Below are 20,633 nucleotides of genomic sequence, written 5' to 3' on the forward strand. Positions count from 1 at the left end.
TACATGGGCTGGACTGAATGTAATTATGGAATCACTGGGGTAAGGGTTTGGATGTTCCTTAGATTGGGCATTGCTAATTCTTGCATCAACTGGTCAACTCTTAACGTGAGTAAGATCTCAATGTCATAGCAGGATCTAATCGTTCATTCATTGATTTATACCTTGCCAGAATTCTCCAATACCTGTTCGATAACACCTGGCTGGATAGCTTTACAAGAGCTGTGTTTGTCGAGTTCACCGTCTACAATGCCAACGTGAACCTGTTTTGCATCATAAGCCTGATGTTTGAAACCAACGCCTTAGGTGAGAGCTGGAGGACTTAGACCAGAATCCATGTAGGCCATGTGATAATTTAGGAGACATTCAGGCTGCCTAATGCTGCCAGATTACAACACATACAAATCAGGATTGGTGGAGTTTCAAATCATCATGATCTTTTGGACTGCCCTCTGAAGACATTCCTGATTACGCCACTGGAGAGGGGAAGAGCAGAATTTGATGCTTTCTTCTCTGCCTTTGGAGAAAAGTTTAAGGGAAATAAGTGCACTAAGAATAGCCGATAGCTGGATAGTAGGAAGGGCAAGAGGCTCAAAAGAGACCCTCCCTAGAGACCCTCCTTTACTCCCTGGAGTAAAGGAGTCAGGAGAGGGGAGAATTGTACTTTCAAATTTGCAATGGCGCCCTTGTGGGATACACCAGGTAGGAATCACAACCAGATGAACTAATTCTACTTTCTTTGTAAAGCTAGATTGACGGAATCTTGCCAGACTGAAGGTACAGTTCTCTTTCCATCTCCTTTATAGCTGGAGAAACTTGGGAGGGTTTCTTCTGATCCTCTTTGCCCTGCCCACTCTACAGTTGTGGGCTATGGTGTCTCTTATCTGTCTTTTCCCTTGGTAGCATCCCTTTGTCCAGTCTCTTGAGGTCTTTCCTATCTTCCATTACCAATGCCTTACTTTCATCCAGGGTCTTCCTCAGGTTTTGAGATTAGGGCTACGCAATAGCAATAGCACCTTTATAGGCTGCCCCATAATGCTCTACAGCACTCCCTAGGCAGTTTACAGAGTCAGCCTGTTGCCCCCAACAAGCTGGATCCTCATTTTACCAACCTCAGAAGGATGGAAGGCTGAGTCCACCTTGAGCCCTGTCAGGATCGAACTCCAGGCGGTGGGCAGAGTTTGCCTGCCGTACTGCCTTCTAACCACTGCACCACCAAGGCTCTTCGGAGGAATGCTGGGGATTCTTTTTCCAAAACAGAACACCCTGGACTTAACAACTGTCGATAAGAAAGACTAAAACGTCTGGATAGTGGATGTGGCAGTGCCTGGAAACAGCAGAATAGACGAGAAAGAACTGGAGAAGATCACAAAATACAAAGACCTACAAATAGAAATAGAAAGACTGTGGCAAAAGCAAGCAAGGGTGGTACCAATAATCATAGGTGCCTTGGGTGCAATCCCAAAACAGCTGGAGCACCACTTGAACACCATTGGCATTGACATGCTTTGGAGCATGCAGAGTGTTAACGCAGTATAAACCTATGCTCCTTTTTCATCGCCTCGAATAATGTAAAAAGCTTCCTGACACTGTCCATACTTTAGTCCACCTAAAGCCCAAGATGAAACCACTACACCATCATCAAGACCACAGCGTTTGGCCTCTGTAGGTTTGTATGTCCTGCTGATTTAATTACACATATCATTTGCATGACTTGAACTGTCCTGATCTAGGACTGTGGCCTGCAGGTGGCAGAGCACGCACTAAAAAACTCCACTGAACCAAGATTGCAGTTGAATGTGACCTGGAGGCAGGGAAAGGCTTTGCCCACGTGAGCCTTGCTGTTGCTGAGGCCAAAGTCTGTCATTGATCTCAGCTTTCACGTGACGAGACGGTTTGCAGGTTCAATGAAATAGTTTTCAACACCAGCAAAACCACAGAACAGAAGCCTTTCAAAGCCAAAGGAACGAAATACGTTCATTCCACCTGCCTGCTTTGGTACTGATCATCCAAATCAACCTTTGTGCAGAAACCAAATGGCCAGGATACCAATTTTTATTTTCTATCGTTTCAGCTTAGCCTGAGTTCTCACATCCCTGCTTTTAATCCCACAAAGAATAGACTTTATATATATATATATATAGCTGTGAGGCTGCTGGGGAATTCCTTCATCGCTGTGGGATGTCATCACATCTTAAAAAAAACACACTGCAATTCCAGGGTGGGCTAAAGAAAGAGGATATTTAAGGATATTTGAGAATTAAGTTCGGTCTGTTTGTTTGGGCAGCTGCAAAGGCTATGAAGAGTGGCTGCAACCATGTAAATCCTGCAAACTAAATATTATTCCTCTTGGAATAATATTTTCAGCAACGAGGAGTGCCTTTGATTAACCTCTCTAGTTCTTTGAAGTAACAAGCAAGAATGAGACGTTCTGATAAGAACTGGTTCAAACTGGCCAGAGACAAGAACTGCCCCCAAAGTTGAAAACCTTAAAACTCGTTATAATATGGGAACCACACCTATTGAATATGCAACTGAACGCTAACAAGATCAAGCTGAGAATAGTATGGGATAATATGAAATGTTATATAGTACACATAGAGCTACTAAGCATGCTTAACTAGATGACAGGTGAGCCAATTGATGCTAATCAATGAAAGAACACTTTTCGAACACGTGTTTGAACTGTACATAAAGTGATTCCCCACCTTTCCAAGGAGCTTCTCACACCTTGTATTTGTGGGAGACCTCTTTTTCTTTATGCATAAATAAAGAGATATTAATCTACCTTTCCGATTCTGGCCACTGTTTACAGATAACAACTATTTCTGTACAACTAACTCCTGGTTTGATTTTTTTTTTTAGGGGCTTTTTTCCCACGGGCTGAATTGCAAAGTATCCGGCTTTATCCATACACCGATGGGCTACATATCTTTGTTGTTGCAGCAGAAATAATTTATTTCCTCTTCGTTATCTACTACATGGTGGAGCAGGTAAGAGGAACTCTGCTGGGTTGAAGAGGAGGCCTGCAATTACTTTATTACCAAAGTGACCAGGTTCCAGGTCCTACGTGTCTGGTTTACAGACAGCAAAGCTGCCTTTTCGCGCCACTGCTCACACAGATTGTACTACTGAAAACTGAATATCTTGTTCCAACAGGTGAAAATCCTCCGGGCTCTGAAATGGAATTATTTCCACAGCAAATGGAACCTCCTGGAGGTGGCCATCATCTTGATCAGTTGGAGTGCCCTGTCTGTTTTCGTTCGGAGGATGATCTTGGGCTTAAGGGACATCAGTTACTACCAGGAACATAAGGATGAGTATGTTTGGTGCTCTGACACTTGCTAAATGCACTGTCCCACTGAAGGAGGAGAACTTGTTAATAGCAAGACTTTTCCTTTTAAGAATCAGGGTCATTATGATTTATAAATACATTCAATAAGCATTTGTGTGTCTGTAGTTTATACATGCAAACCAGTGGTTCTCAACCTTTTTAATGCTGTGACCCCAACCGGTCGTAAGTTGAGGACTAAACCGGTCATACATCGAGGACTAAACCGGTCGTAAGTCGAGGACTAAACCGGTCGTAAGTTGAGGACTACCCAACCAATCGTAAGTCAAGGACTTTCCCTGCCCGGGAGTGCCACACATGCGTGGTTCCGCCCCCTGCGCCGGCCGAGGCGTAGCTGGCAAGCGGCAGAGACGGAGCAGGCCGACCACCAGCTGGCCCAGCCCAAGGGAGGTAAGGCACCCGCCGGAAAAGGGGGAAAAAATGGCGGACAAAAAAAATGGCGGACAGCCTTGCTTGGCAACCCCCGTGAAATGGCCGATCGACCCCAAATGGGGTCCCGACCCACAGGTTGAGAACCACTGATGCAAACTAAAATATTTCATCCAGTTTCTTTCTTTTGCAAAAGAGGGGGCAGAAGAGATTTCTCTTAATGGTTTTTCTTTTCTTGTCTGTTTTGTTTTGTTGCTGGTGTCTTTCTACCATGTGCATCTTGCTTGGCTACTCTTGTTTCCTGGCTGGGAAAAAAAAAAACCTTGGAGAAACTATTTCCAAATGTCTGCCGTGATGATTTGATTGAAGTGTGAGAAACTGGGGAAGTTGCAGATTCTTGGAAAGAAAATTAAGTCATAGGAGACAGGACGTCCATACACACCTACTAGCAATGCTGCCTCTTTGTCCTGTGTAAAACCTTATGCTGCCCTCATTAATACATACAAATGTATTATTTTTCCTCTTGTGAGGTTAAAAAATTCATCAGCAGATAAGTAATTTCTGTTCCAGTCAGACTGAATGAGAATGTCTTTAAGGTAAACGCAGGGAAAAATTTTCTTTGCACATGTAGATGAAACAATAATCAATAAGTCAATAATCAAATGAGTTTTTCTTTTATTAGAAAGATGTAGGATAGCTTGGGGGATGCGGTGGCTGAGCAGTTGAGACACTGGACTTGTCTACGGTAAAGTTGGCAATTCAAGACCCAAGCACTGCATGATAGGGTGAGCTCCCATCACTTGCCCCTCCCAGTAGTTCAAAAGCATGCAAATGTGAGTAGATAAATAGGGAGCATTTTGGTGGGAAGTTAACAATGTTCCAGGTGCCAGCCGTGTGACCTCAGAAGCCTCTTTGAACAATCCTGGTTTCCTTTCCTCGGAAGCAGAGATGAGCACGGCCCACAAAAGTTGAACACAACTGGACAGGAGAAACCTTTTACCTTTTTTTCAGGATGACAAAAACAGTAAGAGAACAGTTAGCTCAGGGTCACCTAATGTGGCTTGCGACTAATTTGAGAAGCTGAACCTCCAGCATGGAAGCTGGAGAATTAAGCCACGATCTCGGTTCCTCCGATCGTGGCTTAATTCTCCAGCTTCCATGCTCTGACCGATGGACTGGGATGGCAGTTCCCAGAAGCAAGGCTCCACGGTTGCCCTCCTCCCTGCCACATACCAGCTTATTCCAATCCCTGAATTTTCTTAGGTTTGTGAGCTTCAATCAAACAGCTACGGTGGATGCAGTGCTGGGTTACCTGATTGCGTTCCTGGTGCTTCTTTCCACCGTGAAACTTTGGCACCTGTTGAGACTCAACCCCAAGTTGAACATGATCACCTCTACCTTGCGAAGAGCCTGGGGGGACATATCAGGATTTGCCACCGTGATTATCATCATGTTCCTAGCTTATTCCATCGCTGTGAGTAGTCTGGAAGCCTATGCTCAGCCAGACTGAGCCTGCTTGCATGTTTGTTTATTCAGTTTAGCTAGCATCCACATGGGTTGTTCATAAAGCAGAGAACTTAGTCTAGAACAAAACAGAGTACCATTTCCCCCCCCCCAAAAAAAATTTCAAATCCTGAGCAGAACTGGATGTTAGGATCCCATCCTAAGCCTTTGCGAACACTGTTATACTAACTACAGCTTGGAAGTAAACTAGCTTACTTCTCCAACACCAAGAAAGAACTGCAACTGATTTCAAACCGGTTCAGAATCCTTATGTGGAAATGTCTTAAAGCTAGATGTTGTGTTAAATAATACTCATTTTCAGTCTACCTTTCTTCTGGGAACTCAAAAGTTACACGTACCCTCTTTTTATTCCTGGGGCAACATTTCTACGCGTTAGTTCAGGAAGGTAGGGCTGGTCCAAAATCAACTTGTGAGCTCCATTAATAATAATAATAATGATGATGATGATAAAGTTGGAAGGGACCTTGGAGGTCATCGAGTCCAACCCCCTGCTCAGGCAGGAAACCCTATACCATTTCAGACAAATGGCTGTCCAGTTTCTTCTTAAAAACTTCCAGTGTTGGCGCATTCACCGCTTCTGGAGGCAGGTTGTTCCACTGGTTAATTGTTCTAACTGTCAGGAAGTTTCTCCTTAGTTCTAGGTTGCTTCTCTCCTTGGTTAGTTTCCATCCTTTGCTTCTTGTCCTGCCTTCAGGTGCTTTGGAGAATAGCTTGACTCCCTCTTCTTTGGGGCAGCCCCTGGGATACTGGAAGACTGCTATCATGTCCCCCCTCGTCCTTCTCTTCGTTAAACTAGACATACCTAATTCCAGCAACCGTTCCTTATATGTTTTAGCCTCCAGTCCCCTGATCATCTTTGTTGCTCTTCTCTGTACTCTTTCTAGAGTCTCAACATCTTTTTTACATCGTGGTGACCAAAACTGGATGCAGTATTCCAAGTGTGGCCTTACCAAGGCTTTGTATCCTGTATGACCCACAGAAGAAGATAATAAGTTGGAGCATTATAGAAGTTAAAACTGTAAGATGCCCACGAGAGTGTGTGTTGAGGAATCTGGCCTTATGGAGAAGCTCCTTTCATTATCAGGCTTGAGATGATTATCGGCAGAATTAGTCCATGTTTTAACACTATAAAAAAAAAAAGAGAATAACGGAGTTGGAAGGAACCTTGGAGGTCTTCTAGTCCAACCCCCTGCTCAGGCAGGAAACCCTGTACCATTTCAGACAAATGGTTGTCCAATCTCTTCTTAAAAACCTCCAGTGATGGAGCACCCACAACTTCTGGAGGCATGCCATTCCACTGATTGTTCTATTTTCTCCATACCAGGTGAAATTTGAGCAGTAGGAGGGCCTGTGTAAACTGCTTAATGGCAGCTAGTATCATACTTGACTTTCCTGTTCACCAGCCCACTAACAGTTCTTTTTTTTTCATTATTCATTAATTTCATCCATTCATTAGTTTCATGACCTTGCTCCAGGAACTCAAGATGGCAGTTGCCAAAAAGGCCAAGACAGTGCTGGGCTGCATTAACAGAGGGATAGAATCAAGATCACGTGAAGTATTAATACCACTTTACAAGGCCTTAGTAAGGCCACACTTGGAATACTGCATCCAGTTTTGGTCACTACGATGTAAAAAAGATGCTGAGATTCTAGAAAGAGTACAGAGAAGAGCAACAAAGATGATTAGGGGACTGGAGACTAAAGCATATAAGGAATGGTTGCTGGAATTGGGTAGGTCTAGTTTAATGAAGAGAAGGACGAGGGGGGACATGATAGCAGTGTTCCAATATCTCAGGAGCTGCCACAAAGAAGAGGGAGTCAAGCTATTTTCCAAGGCGCCTGAAGGCAGGACAAGAAGCAACGGATGGAAACTGATCAAGGAGAGAAGCAACCTAGAACTAAGGAGAAACTTCCTGACAGTGAGAACAATTAACCAGTGGAACAACCTGCCTCCAGAAGCGGTGAATGCTCCAACACTGGAAGTTTTTAAGAAGAGACTGGACAGCCATTTGTCTGAAATGGTATAGGTTTCCTGCCTGAGCAGGGGGTTGGACTGGATGACCTCCAAGGTCCCTTCCAACTTTATTATTATTATTATTACATAGCATTCCCCCCCCCAAATTTTCCCTGCAACTACTAGCTTGTTTGTGCGCTAAGACAGGGCAGCTGTCTCAAAGTCCACTAAGGAGCTTCAATCGCTGAGGGAAGGCTGGTTAAACAATTCAGCTACTATTTATTATACTGAGTTTATATTTGCCTTGACCATCAATTAATCAGAAGCGTTTCCCATCAGAGAGGTTCAAACTTATTCCATCTTCTCAGAATATCTTCCTGTCAGAATAAAAAATGAGCAGTAGACATTATGGAGAAAATAAAGTGCCTGGCATCTAAGTTGTTTTTTTTTTTTTTTTTTTAAATGCAGACAAATCTAATATATGGCTGGAAACTGAATTCATACAAGACTCTGTTTGATTCTGCTGAGACTATGGTCAGCCTTCAGTTAGGAATTTTCAACTATGAAGAGGTATGATATGATACTTTCTAAATAAGGTCAGTCAAATGAAAATATCAAACAGTGATTACTTCATTTAGAGCACGGAGAAATGTGGACTGATCTTATCAGAAGGGAACCTATGATTTAAATCTAGAGAGAGAGAAACGTAATCAAGGAAAAATTTTAAAAAAATGAAATATAGACTAATTTGGGGTGCAAATCTATGCATCCTGACCACATATAGCAAAGCTTACTTTTGCATATACATGCAAAGGGTTGTACCCACTACAGCATTACGTCTCTCCAATTTGATATCCTGCAACGATCTGGACTCAAGAGTTACCCAGTCATCTTAGCCACTGTTGAGAATTTTGGGAGCTTAAATTTATAAAGGGAAGAGAATCTGGTGACAGAAAGCTGAGTTAGCTTCTTCTTCTCATTAGAATGGGTTTTATGGATGGATTAGAGAACAAACAAAAGTATATGATATCGTCAAGAGAGTAAAAGAATTGAAATGGAAATGGGCTGGTCACATGGGAAGAACTACTAAGGGCAGTCGTAGAATAGATCCCACTTGATAAAAAGCGTCCATGAACGAGACCAGATCAAAAATATTTGTTATACTTATTCAGCTGTAAAAACTGTACAGGGAAATAAAATCATAAGCATTGAAATAATTCAATGTACCCAGGTTAGCTAGTTTCCTGTTGCTGTTAGCTAGCAAAATCAAAATCTCAGCTGCCTCCAGGACATGCAGCAGCTACTGCCCTGTTCAGAGTTTTTAAGCAGCTTTATAAAAACCTTTTTTTTCTTCTATGTTTTTTTTTCCATAGACTAATAACATTTCTCGAATTACAGGTCTTGGATTACAATCCTATCTTGGGCTCCTTCTTGATCGGTTCCTGCATCATCTTCATGACATTTGTGGTGTTGAACCTCTTCATCTCGGTCATCCTGGTGGCTTTTAGTGAGGAGCAGAAACATTATCAGGTTTGTTCATCGAATCTAAAGCTCAGTTTAAAGGAGACTTGAGAAAGTCCCAAAGTCGAATCTGGGGGCTTCTGGAGTCCTTTGCGACGCTTAACACCCGGTGTGGATGGTGGAACTCTCTCAGATGGGAAGAATGCTTTTCTGCCATTTTGTTGAAGGAAATAATGAAAAAAGAGGGGGGAAAAAACCAGTGCATGGCTGAAAAATGGATATACTGTGTTTCCCTAAAAATAAGACCGGGTCTTATATTAATTTTTACTCCAAAAAATGCATTGGGACTTATTTTCTGGTTAGGTCTTATTTTGGGGAAAAAATGGTACTCAATGCGTCCGTCTGGCTGAGGATCTTAACTGGTGCTTATTTTGGTGGTAGGGCTTACATATATTATGAGCATCCTGAAAAATCATGCTGGAGCTTATTTTCCAGTTGGGTCTTAATTTTCGGGAAAACACGATAGTGCAGTTGTCCAAACAGAAAAGTCGAAAGACGTTCTTTCAAAAGCTTGGACAATCCAACTCTTGATGCATCTTGCTTCAACTGGCATTATTTGCTGTCCAATGCAGCCCATCCTTGTCTGTTCTCCAATGACCATGCTGTTCACCAAAAGGCTGGTCACTCTTGAGGTCAAGACAAAGTCGCCTGCAGTAGGAGGGAATCTCAATACGGGAAGTCCCCGAATTATAACCATCCGTTTAACGACTGTTCAAAGTTACAATGGCACTGAACAAAGCAACTTACAACCGATCCTCAAACTTGCAATCGTCACAGCATCCCCATGGTCATGTGATCATAATTTGGACCTTTGGCAACCAGCACGTATTTACCATGGTTGCTGCATCCTGGGCTCATGTCATCACCATTTGAGACCTTTCCAGATGGCTTCCGACAAGCAGCCAGTGGGAGAAGCATTCACTCTACGCTTCACTTTACAAAGTGGTGATTTGCTTAACAGAAAAAAGTCATAAAATTGAGTCTGGTTCACTTAACAGCTGCTTGGCTTTCCAGTCCCTATTGTAGTCATAAATCAAGGACTATTTGTTTGCTGATTTTCCCCATGGTAAGTTCTCACATGCTGAACTACAGCTTCCATTGGTCCTAGATAGGCTAGCTAGTCATTGGCTATATTGCCTGGGTGTGGATGGCGTTTAATACACGTGGAGAATATCAGGGTAGGATGCTCTGCATTAAATAATAGCTTTTGATTTGCAAGATGAATCTTTCTCTTTTCTTGATTTTGTGGCATCAATTCACTGTCAATTCAGCCGTCTGGCTAGGGAATTTTGGAAGTCGAAATCCGTGCATCTTAAATTTTGCTAAGGTTGAGAAATACTACTCCATTTTTATTTTTATTTTTTAGCAATCCAGCGTTGTAACACTCATAACATTTCTTTTTTTTTAAAGGCTTCAGAAGAAGAGATAGTGGACCTCCTGCTGAAGAAAATGTGCAGTTTTCTTGGAATTAAATATAAAAATGACCGCGTTCCAGCTTGTGGCAAGCAGCTGCAAGCATCTGGGAATGACATGTAATGGCTCACCCAAGATTTTGCTTCTCATGTGGATTTGTAGCTGGTGTGGTTCACTTGTAAATGTTGTGATTTCTGGGTTTGTGACATGCTGTGGTAGAAAACGGGAGCTCATTTTTAGGAATCCAAAGCTTCGATTTGATCTGTAATAATTGAATGTGTATTTTGCTAAAGATATAGAAATACTTTCTTAAGCTAGATAGAACAGGATTCCTTTTTGAGGTGTGCATTGCTGTTTCCCGTCCCTATTTCTCAGTGTGATATAATAAATGCTAAGTATTAAAGCATAATTGCAGCTCAGTTAATTAAAGATTTGCAACTGACATGTCTCATATTCCTGTAAAATTTTCCCCATGGAAATGTTTGGCTCTCATACAAATATCATCACGTATGAGTGGAAGGTCCCAGAAATTGAAAAGATGAAGAAGAAAAACAGTCCTTTTTGATACATTTTCCACTGCAGGCTTAATAAATAGAATTCCCAAATGTAAAAGATTAAACAAAATATCCCTTCTTGGAGAAACGGATTTGCAGTATGGCAAGCGAGCCATACATCTCCCACCCATTTTTTTTCTCCAGCTAAAATAATTCCTCAAAATGCTTTTGTCTGGGATTTCCAACCTACGGATGTTTATTCAGGTTTTCTAAGAAAACAGACATGCTGTAATCTACTGGAGCCAAGTGCTTTCAAAAACAAAAACGGGTAAGAACCGATACAATTTAAGTAAAAAAAAAAAAGTTTATCACCACTGAAGGCTAGCAAAGCTAGGGTTGCCAGGTCTGCTTCCAAAAAATACCGGACAAGCGGGGTGGGGTGGGGGGGTTAAGTAGTAAAAAAAGTAGACTGTACAGCTTTAGATTACGTACCATTTCATCATAAAGCTTTTGAATAAAAAAAATGTCCACTATTTTGTGAAAAAAAATAGCGAACATAATGTGAAAAAAGTGGACTGTCTGCTCAAATAATAATAATAATAATAATAATAATAATAATAATAATAATAATAATAATAATAATAAAGTTGGAAGGGACCTTGGAGGTCATCTAGTCCAACCCCCTGCTCAGGCAGGAAACCCTATACCATTTCGGACAAACGGCTGTCCAGTCTCTACTTAAAAACTTCCAGTGTTGGAGCATTCACCGCTTCTGGAGGCAGGTTGTTCTACTGGTTAATTGTCCTCACTGTCAGGAAGTTTCTCCTTAATTCCAAGTTGCTTCTCTCTTTGGTCCGTTTCCAACCATTGCTTCTCGTCCTGCCTTAATAATAATAATAATGATAAAGTTGGAAGGGACCTTGGAGGTCATCTAGTCCAACCCCCTGCTCAGGCAGGAAACCCTATCCCATTTCAGACAAATGGCTGTCCAGTCTCTTCTTAAAAACTTCCAGTGTTGGAGCATTCACAACTTCTGGTGGCAAGTGGTTCCACTGATTAATTGTTCTAACTGTCAGGAAATTCCTCCTTAGTTCTAGGTTGCTTCTCTCCTTGATCATTTTCCATCCCTTGCTTCTTGTCCTGCCTTCAGGCGCTTTGGAGAATAGCTTGACTCCCTCTTCTTTGGGGCAGCCCCTGAGATATTGGAACACTGCTATCATGTCCCCCCTCGTCCTTCTGTTCGTGGACACCTGGCAACCCTAAGCAAAGCATTCTCAGGTCCAGCTTGACTGCTGGCATCTGTATCCATGGCCAGATTCCCGAAGGACTTGGTTGGCCCACTCCACCACCTGCTTGATGAGCTTTCCATCCTGGCCCACTAACCAGATCTGACTCTGTCCAGCTTCCACGCTGAGCTCAGAGAAGGCCGGCTGGGGGGTCACCATCCCTCCCCAAAAAGGGACCTTTTCCAGTTTTGCAGCTGCCTCTCTCTCTGGGTGTTGCTATCCACACAGCACCCAGCAGAAAACCTATCGGGGGGGGGGGTAGGGTTGCCAGGTCTGCTTCCAAAAAATAGCGGACAAGCGGGGGGGGGGGGTTTAAGTAGTAAAAAAAAAGTAGACCGTACAGCTTTAGATTACGTACCATTTCATCATAAAGCTTTTGAATAAAAAAAATGTCCACTATTTTGTGAAAAAAAAAATAGTGAACATAATGTGAAAAAAGCGGACTGTCCGCTCAAATAGTGGACACCTGGCAACCCTACGGGGTGGGGGGTTCAATCCTGGCACTTTCTCCAACCTCCCCCTCCACACACCGCTGCTCCCCAGAGTCTTCTTCCCCTCTGCAGGCCGGGGAAGAGGGGAATTGTAGTCCCTCCAACTCCAGAGCGCAGCGCGCGGGGCGAAGGAGAGGGGGCAAAAATGGAAAGCTCTCCGCAGCGGCGCGCAGCGACTCCGCCCGGCGCGGCACCCCTTTCCTTCCCTTCCCCTCGCCCGGCCAGGCCCCCTCGGGCCGGGAAGGCCCGCCTCCTCCCTCCCTCCCTCCCCTCCTCTTGCCCGGCTGCTTTTGCCCTCCGGCCCGGGCCGCCTCTCCGCGGAGCGGCCCCGCGATGGCAGCAGTGGCGGCGACTTGGCGAGCGCTGCGGAAGGTCGGGCTTGGCGCCGCGGCCGGGCCGCGCGGATCCTTCCGGCCCGGCGGATCCTGGCTGGGGTGGCCCAGCAGCAGCGGCGCCCGCAGCGGCCCCGAGGCCCGGCGGCTCTGCACCAGCCCCGCGTTGCTGCTCGCCGGTGAGTGGCGGCCGGGGAAGCGGAGCCCTCCTGCGCCATTGCAAGGAGAGGCGGTGCCAGAGCGCGGCGGGAGGCGCCCAGCTCGCCTGGCCGCCCTGCTGCTCACCCGGCTCCGGATCCAGCCTCGCCGAGGGATCGCCCGCAAAGCCCGAGCGCCGGGGCGCGTAGCCGGAGGCCCCGCCGCTTCCCTGCACGGCTCTCGGAGCGAGGGGCCGGCAGCCGGGCAGGTGGGGCGCCCCGGCGCGCGGCTCTTGCAGTTCGGCTGATTTGCGCGCTTCTGGGGGAGAAGGGATGCCGGGAGTTGGATCAGGCTGCCCGTGAATCCCGCTTCCTGGAAGCCGAGGCCCTTCGCTTTCACGCGTGGGCAAGCGCAGCCAGGGAGTGGGTTTCCTGGAAAGGGCCCGTTGTGCAACGCAGGGTGGCAAAACAAATGAACCGCGGAGCGTAGCAAGCCTTCCTTCCTCGCAGTCAAGGCTGAGCTTCGGATATAGAGCGAATGTCGTTTTTAGTAGGCTTTCAAGCTGAGAAACGTTACCAGGAAGGTGCATTGTTCAGTGTGTTTCCCTCCCCCCCCCTCTTTCCAATACATAACTCTGGGTTCCAGGCTGCCCCTCATCCTGCAGGGGTGCTGAGACCTTGTTGGAGAAATTGGCCAGGGTGACTTTGGGCCAGTCCCTTTCTCTCAGCCCAACCCCCACCCCACAGGGTTGTTGTGGTGGGGAAAATAGGAGGAGAAAGTAATATTAGGGATGTTTGCGGCCCTGGGCTGTTTATAAAGGATGCCCATGGTGTCTCCTGCAAATTGGTCCAGAGAGAACTGAACATGCTCAGTAGTTGTGGAATTGTATCATCTGGAAAGGAAATAGTGCAAAAAGAGAGAGAGGGCAGGACAGTAAAGAAAAAAGTATTGGTTGGGAGTGTCATTGTGTTAGGAGAACAAAATATCTGCTTTCTTTCTTTCTTTCTTTCTTTCTTTCTTTCTTTCTTTCTTTCTTTCTTTCTTTCTTTCTTTCTTTCTTTCTTTCTTTCTTTCTTTCTTTCTTTCTATTATTTAGTGCCTTAATTTATCCCTTTCTACTATTATGTTGAATATGAGTGAAGTGTGTGCCTTTGCGTAATATTTGACAGGTTTTACAAATAGATCGATTGGGTGCCACCAGTTCAGTTTTAACTTATAGCCACCTCGTGGTTAATTTCTTAGCCCCCATCTCACATAGGTAGTAGTGTATACTCACACTGGGCAACTTAAAACAATACACAAATAGAAATAACAAAGCCCCAAAACAAACATTAAAAATAATAAAATAATCTGGGAGAGTACAGCCCGTACACGAGAAACAACGCATCCATGTCACAGCTTCCATAATTCTGCTGACCTCCAGACCTGATGCAGAGCTATATCTTCAAGGCCTTCTGGAAAAGTTAGTGAGATTGGGATCTCCTCCAAAATGATCTGCCCCCCCCCACCTGATTCCTCATCTCTTTCCATAGCGTTCCCTTCACTGCTGTAATCAAATCCATCCACCTTGCTGCTGGTTATTCCCTTTGTTTCTTTCCACCTTTGCCAGCATTAGAGCCATCTCAAGGAGCTAGCCCCTTTGCACATTAATAATAATATTCATCATCATAACGTATAATAATGAAGCAAGTATGGAAACAACTTTTGTACGTGCGGAAGGGGAATAATATTACGAGTAATGTAGAAAGCAAAAGCCGGATCCAGCATAAGGTTGAAAGTTTGACAAAGTTTGACTGATCAGACAGGGAAAAGCACTGAAGTATAACCTAAGCAGATACGAATGCCTAAAAAAATAATTCTTAAATATGATTTACCGCTTTACGCCTTACATCAAAAAGGAATTTCTTAGCTCAGGATTCAGTTTTGGGGTCCATACTAGAAGAGCATAAGTAGGATTGCAGAGGGATATGCAAATACAGAGCCTTAAAACTGACCCATTTCTTGTTGTTGTTTTTTAAGCTCGTCGGTTTACAGACAAGCACGAATGGATCTCCGTTGAAAACGGTATCGGAACGATAGGAATTAGCAACTTTGCACAGGTACTGTTTTCAACCCTCCCTGGTTCTTGGCATTGTCGGTTGGCCTTGCTCTTTGATTTCTTGATTGTCCTAACTGCCATTTCTGCCTGCAAAGCCAATTTGTGGACTTGGACCTCAGAGCCTGCCTGGAAAACATGATTGACAGCCCCGGCTCTGCCCTCTTCCTGCCTCACTGGCTTGGCCTCATCCCAAGAAGCTTAGAAGCGGAGGGGAAATAACAGGCCTCAATGTTTCTATTATAATTTCTCTTTGGCTCATTGGAGAAAATGCATTTCATAATGTAAGAAAGGCAGTCTTTAGATTACCAGGAGCAATATAGGTAGTCCTTGACTTAACAACAGTTTGTTTAGTGACCGTTCACAGTTGGATGGAACTTGAACTCTCGGTCTCCTGGTGACTGGTCCAGAGTCACTCAGCAGGCTTTCACGATTAAGACAGGACTCGAACTCATCGCCTCTTACTCTCCAGCCTGGAGCCTTAACCATTAAACCAAACTGGCTCCCAACTGGCTCTCTTTCTTAAGGACAATATGAGAAGTGCAACAAAGCTCCTCATATTTGGAGTCAGGTGTTGGGCTCCCCTGTCCATGTTGCCAAAAATGGGAGGTGCGTGGACTTCTTTCCTGCTTAAATTCCACCACGAAATGCTCAAATTTTCTACAGCGGTATCCACTTCTCTTGAGTCATTGCTGACACGGGAATTTTTCATTTCAGGAAGCACTAGGCGACGTTGTTTATTGCAGTCTTCCAGAAATTGGAACAAAGCTGAACAAACAAGGTAATTGTTTTTGGTGTTTAAAAAGAAAAACCTTGTCTCTCCCCAAAGTAAACGTTAATTAAGCAGCAATGTCATCTTTGGGTGAATCAAGTTACTTTAAGTTTTGTTTTTTTTAAAGGATACAGGTGTGGCCAAAAGATTTCTTTTTCTCTACTCTGAATAGCAGACCGATGTGGATGTTTGATGGTGTTTCAGGTATCTGAGTAAAGCCCACCTTTTCCAATGGACGGATCATAAATTTGTCGATGCTGAAGGCGTTTAAGTGGTGCTCCAGTTGTTTTGGGATTGCACCCAAGGTGCCTATTATGGTTTATTATACAGGCAGATGCTCAGAACTGGACTTGGCATTTTTGCCTGTTATTTATGTATTTATTTATTTGCCACCCTGGGGCTACTTTGGACGGCTTAGAAGAATAAAAAGGATGGGGGGGGGGGGAAGCGTGTGAACAGGACAGAAGAGAATAGAACAATAAACAAACAATGAAAGAGAACACAATGAGAAATACAACTATATGATTACCAAAAGAAGAAGAAGAAGAAGAAGAAGGATGGACAGGTAGAAAGCAGAAAACCAGGACAGGCGGGGACGGGGGGGAGAAATGCAGGATCTGCCATCCATCCAGCAGCCCCCTTCAGCATGACGTGTCGTACAAATGGAAACTCTCGTTGTGGGATCCCTGTGCCAATGCTTTCTCCCATTTAATGTTCCAGATGAATTTGGAGCCTTGGAAAGCGTGAAGGCTGCTAGTGAAATCTACTCCCCCATCACGGGAGAAGTCATAGACATTAACACGGCCCTTGCTGATAATCCTGGCCTGGTCAACAAATCTTGTTACCAAGAGGGTAAGAGAAGGAATTCCCACTTTTCCCAAAGTTTCTGAATGATAGTTTGCAGAATTCGCAATAGTGGCACGTATCTGTTCTTGTGATGGGTCTTGTGATGGGGAGGCTACATCAGGTCGTTGGGAGATTGCAGAATATCACAACAATACTATGGGAACTTATCCAACAGAGTAATGTGGGATAAGCATTACAGGTAGTCCTCAACTTACAACGGTCAGTTGTAAGTCAGGGTGGCCGTTAAGTGGGTCACCATGTGACCGTGACTGATTGTGCAACCTTTTTGCAGTAATTGTTAACCGAACTCATTTTCCCCCCGATCGGTGGTTTTTGGCCCTAAACTGGAAGTAAATACTGGAAACTGGCAAACAGAAATGCCCAAAATTGCAGTCACGTGACCGTGGGATGCTGCAAAGAGCCATCAATGCAAACTGGGTTTGCTAAGTACCCGAAATGCGATCACAGAACCGCAGGGTGTGTGCGTATACAGTTGTGGAAACTTTGAAACTGGGTTGCAAATAGCTCTGGGGAAGTCAGTTGTAACTTCGGTCACTAGTGAGTTGTTGTTAAGTGAGGATTACCTGTAAAGTTCTTTGGAAGGCCAGATCCTGAAGCTGAAGCTCAAATAGTTTGGCCACCAAATGAGAAGAGAGAATTCCTTGGAAAAGACCCCGATGTTGGGGAAGATGGAAGGCAAAAGGAGAAGGGGACGGCAGAGGAGGAGATGGTCAAATAGGACGGGGGAGCAGGCTAAGATCCATGGAGTTGGGAAGAGTCAGACACAGCTTAGTGTCTGAACAAAAATCCCAAACAATACATATGAAAAAGGAAAGGGGCTTCAGTTGTGTCTGTTGAGGTTCTCAGTCATCCAGTTATCCAAGGTGCTTTTTCAAGAGACAACTGGACTTTCTTTATTTTTCCTTGAAGACGTTTCGCTTCTCATCCAAGAAGCTTCTTCAGTTCTGACTTAACGACTGAACAAAGTGCAACCTTTCAACCTCGCTTTCAAAGATTTGGCAGTTTGTAACTAGAAAAGCAGCTCTCCGATTTCCCTTGGTTAAAACCTGCACAGGAATTGCATTCATCATCATAATGCAATATCTGCTACTTACTACAGATAGTTTCTTGATTTACAATGAACATGAATTTGGGCAAACTCCGGGAGACAGCGGAGGACAGGAGACCTGGCGTACTCTATAGTCCACGGGGTCGCAAAGAGTCGGACCTGACTTAGTGACTGAACAACAGCAACAAAAACCTGTAAAGTTAAGAGGAGAAACCCCTGGACCTAAGAGTAGCATTTACGCGAACTACAGGAGCCCTGGTGTTGTTGTTTTTTGGTTTTTTTAAAAAAAACCCTGATTTGTTGTTGTTGTTTTTTGCTCACAGGTTGGCTTATCCAAATGACTGTGGATAATCCTTCTGAACTGGACGATCTCTTGACTGAAGATGCGTATGAAAAATACATCAAATCCATTGAGGAATAGCTAGAAGGTGCCAATAGCTAAGCCAGTGCCAACTCCGGTGTAGATTGTCCCAAATTACTGGCCCAAAGAGAAGTTGGCGCAGCAGCCGGTTGAGGAAATTTTCGAGGGGGAAAAAAAAAAAAAAGCACTGCCTTTCTTCAAATTGCGCGAAAGGCAGTCCCACAAATGTCTGCAAAATCAAAACGTCGCTCCGCTTCTCTTTCTAGGCAGCATCAGGAATAATTTCGACTTTTCTCCCCCTCCGTTCTGATGAATATAATTCCGAGGTTTGAAGTCCATAACTCCTTCTTGGGTAGAGTGACCTTTGTTGCTGAAATGAACCCAGAAGGGTTGATAAGAATAGATCTGGGAAAACGATGCGACAGCCTTAATTCCACCGCACCACAACTTCTGCTTTTTATTTGTACAGATTTTCTTCCTTTTTCTTCTTCCACCAGCTTTCCCTGGGCGTCTGTTTTCAGTCGGCTTTTTGGTCACCTACCAGAAGCTCTGCTGCTGCCTTTGGTATTAGTGAAAGTCCTCAGAGATTAGATGGTCCGAAAGGGCAAGTGCTGGGCTGGAGGCGTGCGAGACCTCCAGCTAATCTTTCCTGCCTTGCAGCAGATAAGATAGCAGAAGTTAATAAAAAATCCTGACTTTACCAAGTGTGTTTGTTGTTCCCGTTATAGTCTCTTTGTGGGATTAATAGTTAAGTGGTGGGTAAGACTCAGATTGTGTATCGTTCTGGACAAATCTCTTCTTTAAAACCTCCAGTGATGGAGCACCCACAACTTTTGGAAGCAAATTAGGTTAGTTGTCCTCACTGTCAGGAAATTCCTGCTTAGTTCTAGATTGGATTTCTTCATTAAGCTTCCATCCATTGCTTCTTGTCCTGCCTTCACGTGTTTTGGAGAATGGATTGGCCCTCTGCTCACTGTGGGAGCCCCTCGGATATTGGAAGACTGCTATCGTGTCACCCCTAGTCGTTTTGCTCATTGGAATAAACCTACCCTACTTCCAGGGCCAATCTATTCTCCAAAACACGTGAAGGCAGGACAAGAAGTAATGGGTGGAAGCTTAACTGTTCATCACACACTTTGGTGTCCAGCCCCCTAATCATCTTTGACGCTCTTCTCTGCATTATTTCTAGAGTCCCAATATCTTTTTTGTATTATGGTTAAAAATACAAATGGGGGAAAAGCCCAGAGTGTGGTCTAATCAGGTCTGTAAATTGGGACGAGGCAGGAAGTGACATCATGCATGTCATGAGATTGTGACTTCTATTAGAGGCCCACCCACCGTAAACCGTACTTGCAAGAGCCAGGAAGTCAACCTCTGGAAAGAGTGTGAGTTCTGGATCCATCCAGTAGAGGGCACTGCTGGCTTGCTAAGCCGCCACCAAGGGCCTAGGGTGGTATTCTCCCAAGGTGCTACCACTCAGTTGTGTTGGGACTACAACTCCCAGAATTCCCCCAGTAGCTCGATGTGGCATGGGCAGGGGTAGGCAACCTGGGCTCTTTTATGATTCAGGCATTCTGGGAGTTGAAGTCCACGAGTCATAAAAGAGCCGAGGTTACCTACCCCGTGGTCTTGGGTACAACGCATCAGGAGAATATTAAAAGGCTGCAGCTTCCTCAAATGCAGCCACAGGACGAGGAGGAGGAGAAGACAGATTGGTTATGTTAGATGCAGCTGACATGCACGCTGCAGCTCATGAAAGCTTTGCCTTTTAATAGAAATGAATTAGCGGGAAAAGACAACTCCTGGTTCATGGATGTTGCTTTTCTATTGGTTTTCGGGCGAGATGGAGGGCTGTTTTTCAGCCCTCTCTGTGGGAAGCCGCTTGGAAATAATATTTGTGTTCAGCTGCAGCTGTCATTTTCCCGGTGACTGTTCTGCAGCCGAGCGAATAAAAATTAAGGAGATGGCTGAGTTTTTAAACTTCGCTAAACAGATCAGTGCTAAAAGATGTGGATTTTTTTATTTTTTATTTTACTAAAGGGCCTTTAAGGATCGGTCTTCATTCCGTTTGGCTCGTATTTATGACGGTCGCATTGCCCTGGAGTCATGTGATCCCCTTTTGCAACCTTCTGACAAGCAAAGTCAGAAGATTCACTTAACAACCGGGTTACTAATTTAACTGCAGCAATTCACTTAACAACTGTGGCAAAAAAGCTCATAAGAGCTGCGGAGGCCCAGTGGTTAGGGTGCAGTATTGCAGGCTAACTCTGCCCACTGTCAAGAGTTTGATCCTGACCGGCTCAAAGTTGACCCAGCCTTCCATCCTTCCGAGGTAGGCAAAATGAAGAGCCAGATTGTTGGGGGCAAAATGCTGACTTTGTAAACCTCTTAGAGAGGGCTGTAGAGCACTGTGAAGCAGTATGCCCTTGACGTGATGACCCGGTGCCTGGAGGCCGTGAGGGTCTGGATGGGGAGAAACAGACTCAGGCTCAACCCTTCCAAGACCGAGTGGCTGTGGCTACCGGCGCCTCGGCATAGTCAGCTGACTCCATCGCTGACTATAGGGGGCGAAACTTTGGCCCCCTCGGATAGGGTACGCAATCTGGGTGTCCTCCTGGA

The 20,633-nt window shown here is 44.7% G+C and overlaps 2 protein-coding genes across 2 annotated transcripts in view; both read left to right on the top strand.

Annotated features, from left to right (window-relative positions):
* PKD1L2 (polycystin 1 like 2) overlaps positions 1-10,555 on the top strand; it is a 46,522-nt gene extending 35,967 nt beyond the window's left edge. The window contains exons 36-42 of the mRNA XM_029285183.1: positions 170-303; positions 2,863-2,990; positions 3,157-3,317; positions 4,982-5,192; positions 7,665-7,766; positions 8,595-8,726; positions 10,128-10,555. Of these exons, the coding sequence (XP_029141016.1) occupies positions 170-303; positions 2,863-2,990; positions 3,157-3,317; positions 4,982-5,192; positions 7,665-7,766; positions 8,595-8,726; positions 10,128-10,253 (994 nt within the window). The 3' untranslated portion in view covers positions 10,254-10,555. The remainder of the gene's footprint in view (positions 1-169; positions 304-2,862; positions 2,991-3,156; positions 3,318-4,981; positions 5,193-7,664; positions 7,767-8,594; positions 8,727-10,127) is intronic.
* Positions 10,556-12,734: 2,179 nt separating this feature from the next.
* On the top strand, positions 12,735-18,712 carry GCSH (glycine cleavage system protein H). The gene is made up of 5 exons (XM_015821717.1): positions 12,735-12,912; positions 14,891-14,970; positions 15,684-15,747; positions 16,459-16,590; positions 17,977-18,712. The coding sequence occupies exons 1-5, from the start codon at positions 12,735-12,737 to the stop codon at positions 18,072-18,074; spliced, it is 552 nt and encodes a 183-aa protein (XP_015677203.1). The 3' UTR covers positions 18,075-18,712.
* Positions 18,713-20,633: the final 1,921 nt, after the last annotated feature.

Source organism: Protobothrops mucrosquamatus, unplaced genomic scaffold (genome assembly GCF_001527695.2).
Source record: "Protobothrops mucrosquamatus isolate PMUCROS unplaced genomic scaffold, P.Mucros_1.0 scaffold1386, whole genome shotgun sequence".
Taxonomy (NCBI): Eukaryota; Metazoa; Chordata; class Lepidosauria; order Squamata; family Viperidae; genus Protobothrops; species Protobothrops mucrosquamatus.

Excerpts from the sequence above, each read along its gene's own strand:
- GCSH (XM_015821717.1), top strand. The coding sequence starts at position 12,735 with ATGGCAGCAGTGGCGGCGACTTGGCGAGCGCTGCGGAAGGTCGGGCTT. Across the intron at positions 14,971-15,683 it reads GAATTAGCAACTTTGCACAG|GAAGCACTAGGCGACGTTGT; the intron begins GTACTGTTTTCA and ends TTTTCATTTCAG. Across the intron at positions 15,748-16,458 it reads AACAAAGCTGAACAAACAAG|ATGAATTTGGAGCCTTGGAA; the intron begins GTAATTGTTTTT and ends TTAATGTTCCAG.